Here is a 13,640-nt window from a genome sequence, read left to right as displayed (position 1 = left end):
CTTCCCCAGAGGGCAACAAGCGCTTTAGAATTAAAGCTGGAAAGCCTGGAAAAGTCTGAATGATTGGCCTTTAGTAGTAAAGTCTCACGCTCTTGAGAAAGCATTGACCTCTAAGACGAAGATGGAAGATGGGGCCCACGTCAGGTTTAATGATTGGCGTCCTTGTAGCAGGGCTCAAAGATTTTAAGATTTTAGAGTGGCAGGGAGGAGAGAGAAGGGGAGGATCTAACAACTTACAGGGAAAACTCTGCATGGGGAAAAAAATAACCCTCTTTTTTTTAAAAGAAAAATGGGAGAGGAATAGGAAGAAGAGAACACTGTAAATGCACAACAGATTACTACGATTTCTGAGTCTTACCATTCTTCTAATTGCTCAATGTATTCCCATACAGACTATTTACTTTGCCATGTTACCTGTTTGGCTGCGATTTCTTCATCCCGTCCATCTCCAATCACTACGTATGTGACTTTCTTTCCAAACCTTGACACAATTCTCTCGAAGCAGCTCTCTTTACCTGATGAGAAAAAGAAATTTCCTATTGGGACATTCCTCCCTTTCTTTTTTTCAATACCAAAGAAAAGGGCTGCTGCTAGGTTCACCTGCCTGTGCTTAGACAGAATCAGGGCAGCCCATGTGGTTTGCTTGGCGGGGAGCAGGGGTGGTAGCTAGGGATCCAACAGGCCCTCTGCCCAAAGAATGTGAAATTGTGCCATTCACACAACAGACTTTCTGGGCACTGTGCTCTCTAGGTTATTTTAACTTTCACACTGAGGGTGAAGGACCTAAGATCTTAGTGTGGGATGTTTCTATAAACACCATATGAGAGCTGTGCACACTCCCTCCCTCTTCCATAGCTCCTGTACTTTACAATATACAAAGCAGTTTCAAAGTGTTCGTTCACTTAATTCTCAAAATAATCCGGTGAGACGGGTCCCATCCCCTTTTCTGATAGATGGAAATGGACCCAAAGGATTAGTGACTTGCCCCAGATCACAAACAAGCTAGTAGCTAGACTCTGAGCCTCTGACTCCAGAGTCTAGGCTCTGGTCATTGTGCCATGACGAAAGGACGATTTTTTTTTTTTTTTTTTTTTTTTGTGGTAAGCGGGCCCCTCCCTGCTGTGGCCTCTCCCGTCGCGGAGCACAGGCTCCGGACGCGCAGGCTCAGCGGCCATGGCTCACGGGCCCAGCCACTCCGCGGCATGTGGGATCCTCCCGGACCAGGGCACGAACCCATGTCCCCTGCATCGGCAGGCGGACTCTCAACCACTGTGCCACCAGGGAAGCCCGAAAGGACGATTTCTGAGGGGAAACCGTTAGTGTAAGAAAAAGAAGTGGAAGTCCCCAATTTCCGGTTAGTAATTAGGGAAAAAACAGCCATTTCCTTCCAACTCTACATTTCCCAGAAACAGTCCTAGTCCTGGGCCTTATGTCTTTCAGGAGGGGAGGAGTCTCAGAGTACCAATGAATATGGCAGCAATATTTGTCACATCTGGAATTTCCTATTATACTGTGTAACTGCAACTGAGATCCTGTATCAGTGACATTAACCTTGGGAAATGGGTGATTTAAATCCACTGCAGACAGCTCTTAGAAACATGGTGATGAATCAAAATTCAAATCCTACCTGGAACCAACACCTAAACGTGCACACATAATACTGCTATGGCAAAGACACTGTACTTGCCTAAGTAAATAAAAAGAAAAGTATCTCTCTTGCTCTTCCTTCACCATCTCTTATGTTTTATTAAAACTGCTTCTGCCACCTTCTTCAGTTAAGCAAGGCGCTAGCTCTGCTTCCTTTTTATATCCTGCTGCATTAACTTTCTCATCCTATCTTCTTGCCAGATTCAGTGACTTAGCACCAGGGTTCCTGTGTGAATAAGAAAAAGGCGCGGGCTTCCCTGGTGGCACAGTGGTTGAGAGTCCGCCTGCCGATGCAGGGGACACGGGTTCGTGCCCTGGTCTGGGAGGACCCCACATGCCGCGGAGCGGCTGGGCCCGTGAGCCATGGCTGCTGAGCCTGCGCATCCGGAGCCTGTGCTCCGCAGCGGGAGAGGCCACAACAGTGAGAGGCCCACGTACTGCAAAAAAAAAAAAAAAAGAAAAAAGAAAAAGGTATCTCTTCCTCAAGGCACTTGACTGCCATCTGCTGGAAAACTCTTGTAATAAATATACAAATATAGAAATACACAAATCTAAGATGACTACATCATATCTGACAAGAATCTTTACACTCATACTCAGAAGTCCTGATTGGTACATCTAAGCAACTGCAAGTCTATGACATGCCTAGCCCAGGTGGCACCTCACACCTGGACCAGACACTAGTCCACTTGGGGCTTCAGTCTCCCACTCTTAATACAAGGCTTGGCTTAGGTGCACTTAGGTCCCTTTCAGTGCTACCATTTTATAATAGCATTGTCACACCTTATGTTCATATCAAGCATTCAATCCATGTTTGCTAAGTAAATACATTTTAATTTCACAAATGATTAAGGGGATGGCTCTACTCTATGCCTTGAGCCCCAATTTAAACATTAAATAATTCAACTAATAATGAGTTCTTAACATGTTCTTATTAAGTGTTAAAGAGTTATTTGTCTAATTCCATTCCAACCATTAGGTCCTTACCTAAGCCAACCTCTGCTAGACCCACAGTCTAATTTATGATTTATAGAAAAAGCTTCTACGTCGGTAGGATTTTAGAAATTTCCCCTAAGACCCAACAAAGGGAATGTCTCTTATTTAGAAGACAGGGACATAGAGATGTTTTCATTGTCCTGGCCTTCAATGATCAAGGAAGAAATACAATTAAGAATGTTTCCTCTAAAAGGATTAAGAGTAAGTTATTAACAGCTCAGGGTAAAGAAGTAGCCATATGAAAAAAGAATTCCAATACAGTTGGTAAATACACTGCTTCCATTTTATACTTTCAAAACAATCCTAGAGATGAGCTCTCCTGTTCAGGAGGATAAAACCAATGACTAGTCAGCTTACCAAATGTCAAGCGATAGAAGCTGTCACTGCAAGACCAACCAAGCCTTCGGAGAAGATTAGGTTCTTGAGTTTCCTCTATCAGAAAGACTTCTGGGCTTCCCTGGTGGCGCAGTGGTTAAGAATACGCCTGCCAATGCAGGGGACACGGGTTCGAGCCCTGGTCCGGGAAGATCCCACATGCTGCAGAGCAACTAAGCCCGTGCATCACAACTATTGAGCCTGTGTTCTAGAGCCTGTGCGCCACAACTACTGAAGCCCGTGAGCCACAACTACTGAAGCCCATGCGCCTAGAGCCCATGCTCCGCAACAAAGAGTAGCCCTCACTCGCTGCAACTAGAGAAAGCCTGCGCACAGCAACGAAGACCCAACGCAGCCAAAAATAATTAATTAAGAAAAGAAAGACTTCTGACATCTTCAGAAATGATTTTGAGAATTCTCTTCAATGTCACAGAGTGTCCATTAAGAGAACTGCAATTCTGAAACCATTTCAGAGGAACCGAACAAACATTTCCTCTCCCTGCTCTCATCTCATAGTTCTGTAAAGGAAAGCCTCAAGCCTCTCACTGTGGTTACCATGGTGCCAGGTACCACTGTAGCTCTGCTAATTAGCTCTGGACGAAATTGAGAAAATCATCAAATAAGCACACTTACTGTCAGAAGGAATAAAATCATGTCCATTAGTTTGATGAGCCTCTGAGTGCCAGGATGCAGCATCAAGCACTACAGAAATCTACCTTTCAGGTGTGGGAAGGTTAGCGAGTGCTCTGAGTTCTTACAAAATGCATAGTAAAGCAGGGGCAGCAGTAGCAAAATCTGAAGGGGGGTTACAGATGTATCTCCCCCATCAAAGCCCTTGTAAATGAAGTAATTCAACCATACAAAAAAGAACAATAAAAAATAAATGCCTATATAGCTACCACCAACCCAGCTTTATCAAATCTTAACACTTTAGAGTTGCTTTAGATAAAAAAATATAAAAATGAGATCGTACAGATTTATTTGAAGTTTTCTATTTACCCCTACTTGATGACATTCTTCCTCCTTTCTCTCCCTGAGCGTGTATCCATAAACGATGTATGGCTATTATTGTGAACGTTTTTTACCTTTATATAAATTATATACTGTACATACTATGTGTAATGTGTTTTTTGTGTTCAGCATTGTTTTTAATACTAATCCTTAGGGATATATGTAGTTTTAGTTCATTCACCTTTTTTTTTAAAAATTAATTAATTAATTTTTAGCTGCGTTGGGTCTTCGTTGCTGCACGTGGGCTTTCTCTAGTTGCGGTGAGCAGGGGCTACTCTTCGGTGCAGTGTGCAGGCTTCTCATTGCAGTGGCTTCTCTTGTTGTGGAGCATGGGCTCTAGATGCGCGGGCTTCAGTAGTTGTGGTGCACGGGCTTAGCTGCTCCACGGCATGTGGGATCTTCCCAGACCAGGGCTCGATCCCGTGTCCCCTGCGTTGGCAGGCGGATTCTTAACAACTGCACCACCAGGGAAGCCCCAGTTCATTCACTTCTAGCTGCTATACAGTATTCCATTGTTTGACTATTTTCTGTTCATAGACAGGTTCATGTGCTGTTTCTAATTATTTTCTACTATGAACAAGGCTGCATCAAAAAAAAAATTCTTGCACATACCTCCTTGTGCAAATGAGAATGAACTCAAGGGAAGGAGTTGGCATATTTCAAGCTTTGCAGGTCATATGATCTCTGTTGCAATTATTCAACTCTACTACTGTAGTGTGAAAGCAGCTATGGAAATGATTACACATGGCTCTGTTTCAATAAAACTTTCCAAAAACAGGCAGTGGGCAGAATTTGGTATGTGGGTTATAGTCTGAGACCCCTGCTCTCGAGTATAAATATCTAAAAGTAGAATTGCTTGGTCATAGGGTTATGCACATCTCAAACTTTACTAAACATTGACAAACTGTTTTCCAGAAAGTTATATCCATTTTCAATCCACTAGCAGAGTAAGCTCTCACTTCCCTGACAAAGTTTGGCACTGTCAGACTTAAATTTTTGTCAATCTAACAGACGAGAAAGGCATCACATTTTAATTTGCATTTCCTTAATTTGCAGATCCTTAATTGGTGAGGTTAAAAAACTTTTCATATATGTTTACTAACAATTTGGGTTACCTTTTCTGCAAATTGGCTGCTCCAAGGTTTTTGCCTACTTTTTAAAATTATGTTGTCTGTTGCTTATTGATCTGCAGGAGTTCTTTATGGATTCTGTATACTAATCAACAAGTAAATGTATTGCAAGTATCTTCTCCCAGTCTGTGATTTGTCTTGTCACTTTATGTCATCTTTCACTGTATATAAAATTAAAAGCTTCACACAATCAAAATGATCATTTTCTTCTGTTTTTTTTTTTAAGTACTATTTTTGGGGTCTCTTAAATGAGATCCCTCCCTACCTTAAGGTCATACAGATACTCTTCTATTTTCTCTTCTAAAAATTAACGTTTTGTAAGTCTGTGTCTTTATTCCTGTTTCACCCCTAGGTTTTTCATGACATTTTTTTTTTCTTAAATTCCATATGGGGAGGGGGAAGGGTAAACGGTGACAAAGCAATAAAGAGGCATGGACATGTATACACTACCAAACGTAAGGTAGATAGCTAGTGGGAAGCAGCCGCATGGCACAGGGATATCGGCTGGGTGCTTTGTGACCGCCTGGAGGGGTGGGATAGGGAGGGTGGGAGGGAGGGAGACGCAAGCAGGAAGAGATATGGGAACATATGTATATATATAACTGATTCATTTTGTTGTGAAGCTGAAACTAACATACCATTGTAAAGCAATTATGCTCCAATAAAGATGTTTAAAAAAATAAAAAATAAAAAAAAAATAAAAAAAAAAATTAACGTTTTGCTTTTCATGGTAAATTTTTTATCCACCTGGGATTTATTTTTGCAAATAGCATAAAGAAGGAATACAGAATCTGCTTTCTTCCCCCGTAAGGATAACCCAATTATCTGAGCACCACTGACTGAAGGTAAGTTCCATGAGGACAGAGGATTTTGTCCCTGCTATATTCTGAGTGCCTTGGCAATGCCTGACATTTTTTAATCTAGCAAGTAACTACAACTTATCTGCAAATGAGGACTGTCTCCTTGGCTGCAATAGGGAAGTAGGAACTGTAGGCACAGACTAAAGGGTCTGGAGGGGTAAGGAGATAGCTGTCATAGTCCTCTTTCCCCGGACCATGTACAGCACATAAGATTAGAGTGACACATTCTGCTGTCTTCTCAGCCAAACAAGTATAAATCTGGTGCCAGTTCACTAATCAATTCAGCAAATATTTATTGAGTACTTACTATTTCATGTACTTAGAACTGAATACATTTTTAGGGGATAAAAAATATCTTCACATACACAGTCTCATTTGATTTTCAAAACCTCTCTGGTAGTTTTTCATCTTATATGAGAAAACTGAGGCTCAGGAGATACACTAATTTCCCTAAAAGCTAATAAGTGGGGGAGTTAGGACTCTATCCTAGTCCTTAGTTTTTTGTTTTTCCTTTTCAAAAAAGTATGGTAAAAAAACACATAACATAAAATTTACCATCCTAACCATTTAAAAATATACATTTCAATAATATTAAGTATACTCACACTGTTGTGCAATAATTCTCCATAACTTTTCATCTTACAAAACTGAAATTCTATACCCATTAAGCAACAATTCCCTATTTCCCCTCTCCCCAAGCTCCCATTAACTACCATTCTATTTTCTGTTTCTATGAATCTGACTACTCTAGGTACCTTATACATGAGTGGAAACATACAGTATTTGTCTTTCTGTGATTGGCTTACTTCACTTAGTATAATGTCTTCAAGGTTCATACATGTAGTAAGCATGTGACAGGATTTCCTTCCTTTTTAAGGTTGACTAATATCCCACTGTATGTATATACCACATTTTATTTATCTATTCATTTGATGGACAGCTGGGTTGCTTCCACCTCTTGGCTACTATGAATAATGCTGCTATGAACATAGGTGTGCAAATACTTCTTTGAGATCTGCTTTGGATTCTTTTGGATATATACCCAGCAGTGGGATTGCTGGATCATGTGACAGTTCTATTTTTAATTTTTGAGGAACCGCCATACCGTTTTCCACAGCACCTGCACCATTTTACAATCCCACCAGAAGTGCACAAGGGTTCCAAATTCTCCACATCCTTGCCAACACTTGTTATTTTGTTTTTCGGTGTTTTTTTTTTGATAGCAGCTATCCTAACGAGTGTGAGGGATTTAACCATTTAAAGTATGTATCTTAGTCCTTGATTTTTAATCTAGTGCTTTTTCGATTATACTACATTACAGTGCACTCTCTGTGAAAGAGGAATTTGAAATGAGGCATAGTGGATTTCTAAACTAGATATTATGTTCTTTCAAATATTATAAAAGAAAAGAGCATGATAAATTTTAAGTCCAACAGACCTGGATTCGAATCCTGTTTATGTAGCTTACTAGCTGTGAAGTCTTGAGCAAACTACATAACTGATAAGCCTGAACTGCCCCATCAGTAATGTCAGGAGAAGAATGCTGTGAGGATTATAGATATATGTATATGTAAAGTGTCTAACTGAGGAACTGGTAAATAATAAGCACATCCTAAGTAGCAAGTATTATTGAAAGGCTAGTGACAAGAAACAGAATTGAACCCGTACCAATTTTGGTAGCACTGTAGATGTTTTCAATAGGAAATATTTCTCCTAGCCCATATAGGAGAACCTTGGCCAGAGCTGGAACCAGTTGGGTTGTAGTGATCAGAACATTCACACAATTCTTTCTGGAAGGGAGAAAGAGGGAAAAGAAAAGAAAAAGGTGAAATCAAACCAACCTGCGAACAAGAATTCAAATGGATCTTCTCTGTAGGACCTGCTTGTGAAAAATTAACCTCAAAATGCCTAGCATGGTATCTGTTCAGTGCCAGTGTTCACTTTTTGCTCTAATTATCTCAGGTTTATTTATTTTCCCAATTAAAGGACAGAGACTTTTGTGGTGGACACAGAGCAGCAACTTGATTCTTGCCTCACTTCCTTCTGACCATTCTAGCTCACTGCATTGTTAGCAAACCCCACCAACCCACGGCACTGATACCACACTCCAGAAAACACAATGAGGCTTTCAGTTACAGTGCCATTTCATCTGAATGAGATATGACTGAAGTCCAGTCCTCTCTGCTCATCACACCATGGCAACATAAATTTCAGAATACATATTATTTTCACGAGTCCTTTACCTTCACAGATATCCACCCCTTGGTGTCAGTTTTACTGTTTAGTAGGCTGTGAATCTGGAATTCTTGCTTTGAGGGAGGGACGAATAAGGGTATGTATTTATTTCCCATTCTAAGCTTCAAGCTCAAATCTCCTTAATCTGCTTAATGTACCCTTTTTCTTTTCTTTTTTCAAGTTATTTATTTTTGGCTGCACTGGGTCTTTGTTGCCGTGCGCGGGCTTTCTCTAGTTGCAGTGAGCGAGGGCTACTCTTCCTTGCGTGCGCAGGCCTCTCATTGTGGTGGCTTCTCTTGTTGCGGAGCACAGGCTCTAGGCGCACAGGCTTCAGTAGTTGTGGCTCACGGGCTCCAGAGCGCAGGCTCAGTAGTTGTGGCGCAAGGGCTTGGTTGCTCCGCGGCATGTGGGATCTTCCCAGACCAGGGTTGGAACCCATGTCCCCTGCACTGGCAGGCAGATTCTTAACCACAGCACCACCAGGGAAGTCCCTGTACTCTTTTTCTTTTGAATCCCGCCTTCCTGAGTAGGTTTTGCTACATTTCTCTGGCGCTTCCTACACTTAGGATATTTGTGATATAGCTCCTACATGTATTCTTTGATGTCACCAGGCCCACCCACGTTCTGGGTTGGAGATTCTGGGTTACTGAGTATAATTTAGTGAGCAAAAAGTAAGAGAAAAGAAAAAAGCTTTCAAAGCTCTTCAGTGTGCTTTTAGAGTAAAATGACCTTGCCTCCCACCTAACCGAATCCTTCCCTGCATCATTTGAACTCTTCTCACCCCTGTCCCACAGTCTGTTTTAGGGAATGGCCTATCCTGGACTAGGGTGGAAGAAAGCATCTCTCTGAGAGGATGAAAACTAAAATTATTATTTCCATACCTGGACTGGATGAGAAGTAAGGACTTCAATGCAGTTCCTAACCAGGAATCTGTTAAAACTTCAATTTCTGCTCTTAGTCTCTGCAGTGCTTCCTTTCTCTGGGGACTGAGGAGCCCTTTGGGAATAAAAGTAGACACATTCATCATCTGACAACATCCTTGCTGGCACAGAGAAAGCGACTTCTATATTCAATTTGGAAATAGTGTGTGTTACTGAGATATTCTACTGAGCTAACACATCTCTCTCCGTGATAAAACCCTAGCCTACTCAAAATGCCTTTTTTACTTTCTTCACCAGAATATTTTGCTGGGGGAGGGGGGAGGTGCATAATCACAACAACAAAATCAGTGATAGAAACACTGTGATTAGGTTCTGGCAGAGGCTCTTTCATCACCAACCGGTAACGTAATTTGCAGACCAGTGGACCATACTTGAGTAGCACTGCTTTAGATGTGACATCAAGAACCAAAGGGGAAAAAATTACAGATGGAGAGTCCACAGCATTTCCAATCTCTTTCTAAAGAAACCGAGGCCCACAGAGGAAAGGGGGCTGCCTGAGAATACACAGCAAGTTAGTGGCTTTTGGTCACTGAAATCTTCCCACTATCATACACTGCTCCCACAGTGACTGCTCTCACCCACTTCGGAACACATCAACCGAGATCCCAGGCTGAATCACCAGCTTTCTGAATGTCATTTATTTGTACTGTACTTCTGAAACAACTCCAGCTGGTAAGAGACTGAAACACTTCTTTAAGATCAGATGATTAAGCACAAAACAAAAAACAATTCATCTGATGGGAGCACGTTACCCGACACTTGAGTTACAATATTCAAATGATAAACCTGGCTCTGAATTTTCTGTAGTGAAGGTAAAAAGAGAAATTCCGCATTCTATTACCAACACTCCATAAAAACAGAAGTCATTTCTATGAGTAGAACTGTGTGTAATTTGTTTTCAGTCTGATGGTTTTTCACAATGCAAGCCTAGAATTAGATGGCTCTCAAAATTTCTGATAAAACAAAACAAAAACCAAACAAGTATCTATACGTCATGTATGACATATACATAAGCACGCATATGTCATATATTTAACTAATATCATGTGGCACTTTTGTTAATTCATATTTTACAAAATACAGGTGGAGATTACTTTTACTATGTTCCCCAGGGTGGGCTCAGGGGAGTCTCACAGAGGGTTATAAATCACTTTCTTCAGGAAACCACATCCAGACACTCACTGGGCAGAGAAAGGACCAGAGACTTAGGTTGTATATGAAAATGAACAAAAGAAAGGCAAACGTCTGTGAGAGAGAAAGAGCAAAAAGACTTGGTTACCAAAATAAAAAGTACTGGCTCTGAATCATGAAGGAAAAAAAGCAGTAAAGAGAGGAATCTGAAAAAAGTAAATAAATTAGATTCCCGAAAGCCCAGATGCCTATGATTTTTTCTGGTATTGGAGCACTGTAACACGAATGCACCAAACTGAGCTTTGAAGCCCTATTTTTACTTTCTGCCCCACACTGTAGTAGTGGTATGGGAGGTAGGAGGGCTCTCTTGACCTGAGGTAATATACTTCTAGGCAGTCTATGGAATCCCTGAAACTTCACGCAACATTTTGTGCAGATGGAGGTGTTTGAGGGTGATGGTTCACAGTTTTCAATATTTTCTCACAAGGGTATATCACTAAAAAAGGAATTGCATGAATGTAAAGTGCAGTGGACCAAGAGTTCGGGATTCCAGTTGTGGTATGGGCACTAATTTGCTATGTGACCCGACCTTGTTACCCTCATGATGGACCATCAATTTTCTCAAGTGCAAAATGAAGGATTTAGATTAGTTCCCTAATGTCACTTCTAATTTGAACAATCTACGGCTAATTAATTAATTCCAAATAATAGAATTTTAGGCATAATGGCACCTGACATTTGAGATATATCTGGGCAGAAAGAATTTCCAAGGTCCTTCAAATCACAATGCACGGATACTGTCAACCTATCATCCTGGACCTAGTTTTCCATCCACTATAAACCTGGTTGCTAGTTCTATCTGACTTGTCCCGATGGCTATGTAAATCTGTTCAAAAATATGGCAACCTATTAAATATTACTGATAGTCGTTGTTTGCGAAGTTATACCAAGAGAAGTCCATGAGAAAGGCAGAGCTTCCTCCCCAGAGGGTTTCAATCAAACCTGTTTTTTAAATACAGAGTTCAAATGTTACTGTGGCACAAATTCATAAGTCAGGGAGCCCTAAGGAAACCCTGGAAAAGAAAACAGGAAATCAGAACAAAACAGAAAATTAGCTGGTTGTATGCCACACTTACCAGCCACATTGCTTTTATGCTTATCATAGATTTCTCTCACTTTTCGGTAACGGAAAGCCAGTTTCCTCATCCAGTCCACACCTCCCTGGACGCCCACAGAGGAACCATGGCTGCCACTACCTCCTGAGCCACTGAAACCATCTGTTGAGAAACTGTAGTTGCTGTAGAGAGAGAGGATGATGAAAATTAAAATCTACACTGCAGAGTTTTTGGTTGAATGCCACCTCGGATTGATTCTCTGTCCTATTCCTGGCATCTGACAGCAAGGCCTTGAGAATCTTCTTTCTTAATCTCTGTATGTCAGAGTCTATCTTTTCATCAGTCCTCCATCTCATCCCTATTACTTCTATCAAAGAAAGGATGGAAAGGGAGAGCAAGAGAGGCAAGACTTAATTCAAGCACCAGCATCCCCTAGAGGTTGGCTTCAGACAGACCATCTTTTCATTAATGACAGAAAATACCTTACAGTGAAAAAAACCCGGAATACAAAACTTTTGTGTACACACCCACCCACAGACACACACACACACACAATGATTGCAACTATGTAAAAAGGAGAAACGTGAAAAAGTAATGGAAGGAACTAACCCCAAATTCTAATAATAGTTAGAAAATGGGAATGTTTTCCTTCAGTGATCTTTTGGCTAGTTTAATAAGTTCATGGGTCACATATAAAATATGTCCACAAATTCTTTAATACTCCTCTAACTTTGCTCCCTGTAGGTATGGACCGTATTTGAACGTAAACAGAATGCGGTGGAAGTGATGGTGTTGGACTTTAGAGACCAGGCTTCTCTTACAGCACCTGCTCTAAAAGAAGTCAGCTGTCACAGGAGAACACTCAAGCTGCCCCATGAAGAGGCACACAGTGAGGACTGAGGCCTCCTCCTATCAGCCACACATGGAAGCAGGTCCTCCAGCTCCAACCAAGCCTTCAGATGATTTTAGCTTCAGCTATGTTGACTTCAATCTCAGAGACCCTGATTCAGAACTACCCAGCTAAGTCATTTTCAAGTTCCTGACCTACAGAAACTATGAGATGATAAATGGTAACTGTGTTAAGCTACTAAATTTGGGGGTTATTTGTTACACAGCAATAGACAACTATTATAGCTAAACAGGTTGGGAGGGATTAATACTTCCTAAGTCAAGATTTCCAAATGACTGACAGAATTAGAGACAACTTGGTTCAATCAGAAGTCAAAATAGAGTTCAGTGTAAAATTCTACATTTAAGAAAATAAAGCTGCCAAGACATAAGATTGGTAATTACTAGTTAGCCATATGCATAAGAGAAAAAAAAATACTAGGGTTCAGAGTGGACTGTAAACTGCTTCAGACCAGGCTTTTTCCTAAGGTGAGTAAAATCTCTTAAGACTGGTACCCTCCAAGGCTGTGGAAGGCACAGCATACATGACTGAATCTGCTCCAGAAGTGAAACCTTTCTAGCCTTCTCGGCACCAAAGGGTTACGTCCTTACTAAGTGATATGTCCAGTTCTGCTCTAGATTTGAGAATTCACAGAGGAAACAATTTTAGGGTAGACACATGGAAAAACTTTTTGCCTATGAAAAGGGATAAACATTAAAACAAATTAACATGAAAAGATGTGACAACTTCTTTTCTAAAGGTCTTTAAATGTAAGGTAGATAAATTTTTGGATTATTCTTAGCTAAGACTACTGAGCTAGAAGACAGTAGCCAAGAGAGAAAGGAGGAGACCGAGCAAGCATTTTGCCACTGAGACCTCCTTGGTTTAGCGTTCACTGTGACATTAATGTTTAAGATTGTCTTCCACAGGGTCACTCCTGACACCATCAGACCCCCCACAATTAACTTCCTTGGTAAAATCCCTGATGCTTATTTGTATCTAAAACCAATCAATCTGGAAGCACACTTTTCCCGACTGAAAATCTGGCCAAAGAGAAACTAGTATATCCTTTATTTTGGAATGCTTTTTTCTCATTCCATCATGCTACCCGGTCATCAAGGTCATACTTAAATTCTACTGTGCTGAGAAGGCCACCCCAATGTTGGCACCACGTACTCCCCACACCCATCAGAATTACTTTCTATTCTGTGTTCCATCACATTTTCTATTGTCACCTTCTCACACTACATGCAAACGTTAACTACGTTTGTTTCTATCTCCTCTAATAGACTGTGAGCTCTTTTAGGGCT

General features: G+C 41.0%; 1 protein-coding gene across 8 annotated transcripts in view; it reads right to left on the bottom strand.

Moving 5' to 3' along the window:
* EYA3 (EYA transcriptional coactivator and phosphatase 3) overlaps positions 1-13,640 on the bottom strand; it is a 105,128-nt gene that overhangs the window by 4,752 nt on the left and 86,736 nt on the right. For 7 of the 8 annotated variants that reach the window (XM_033422427.2, XM_033422434.2, XM_033422429.2 and 4 more), the window contains 4 exons: positions 11,463-11,623; positions 9,136-9,250; positions 7,688-7,809; positions 415-515 (listed from right to left, as the gene is read on the bottom strand). In XM_033422427.2, coding sequence (XP_033278318.1) covers positions 415-515; positions 7,688-7,809; positions 9,136-9,250; positions 11,463-11,623 — 499 coding nt within the window. Of the gene's footprint in view, positions 1-414; positions 516-5,144; positions 5,321-7,687; positions 7,810-9,135; positions 9,251-11,462; positions 11,624-13,640 lie in introns of those variants that run through there. The other variant, XR_004481648.2, reaches the window with a different exon arrangement.

This window comes from Orcinus orca, chromosome 1 (genome assembly GCF_937001465.1).
Source record: "Orcinus orca chromosome 1, mOrcOrc1.1, whole genome shotgun sequence".
Taxonomy (NCBI): Eukaryota; Metazoa; Chordata; class Mammalia; order Artiodactyla; family Delphinidae; genus Orcinus; species Orcinus orca.
Note: the sequence above shows the minus strand (reverse complement) of the source record. Positions and strands in the feature narration are given on the sequence as shown.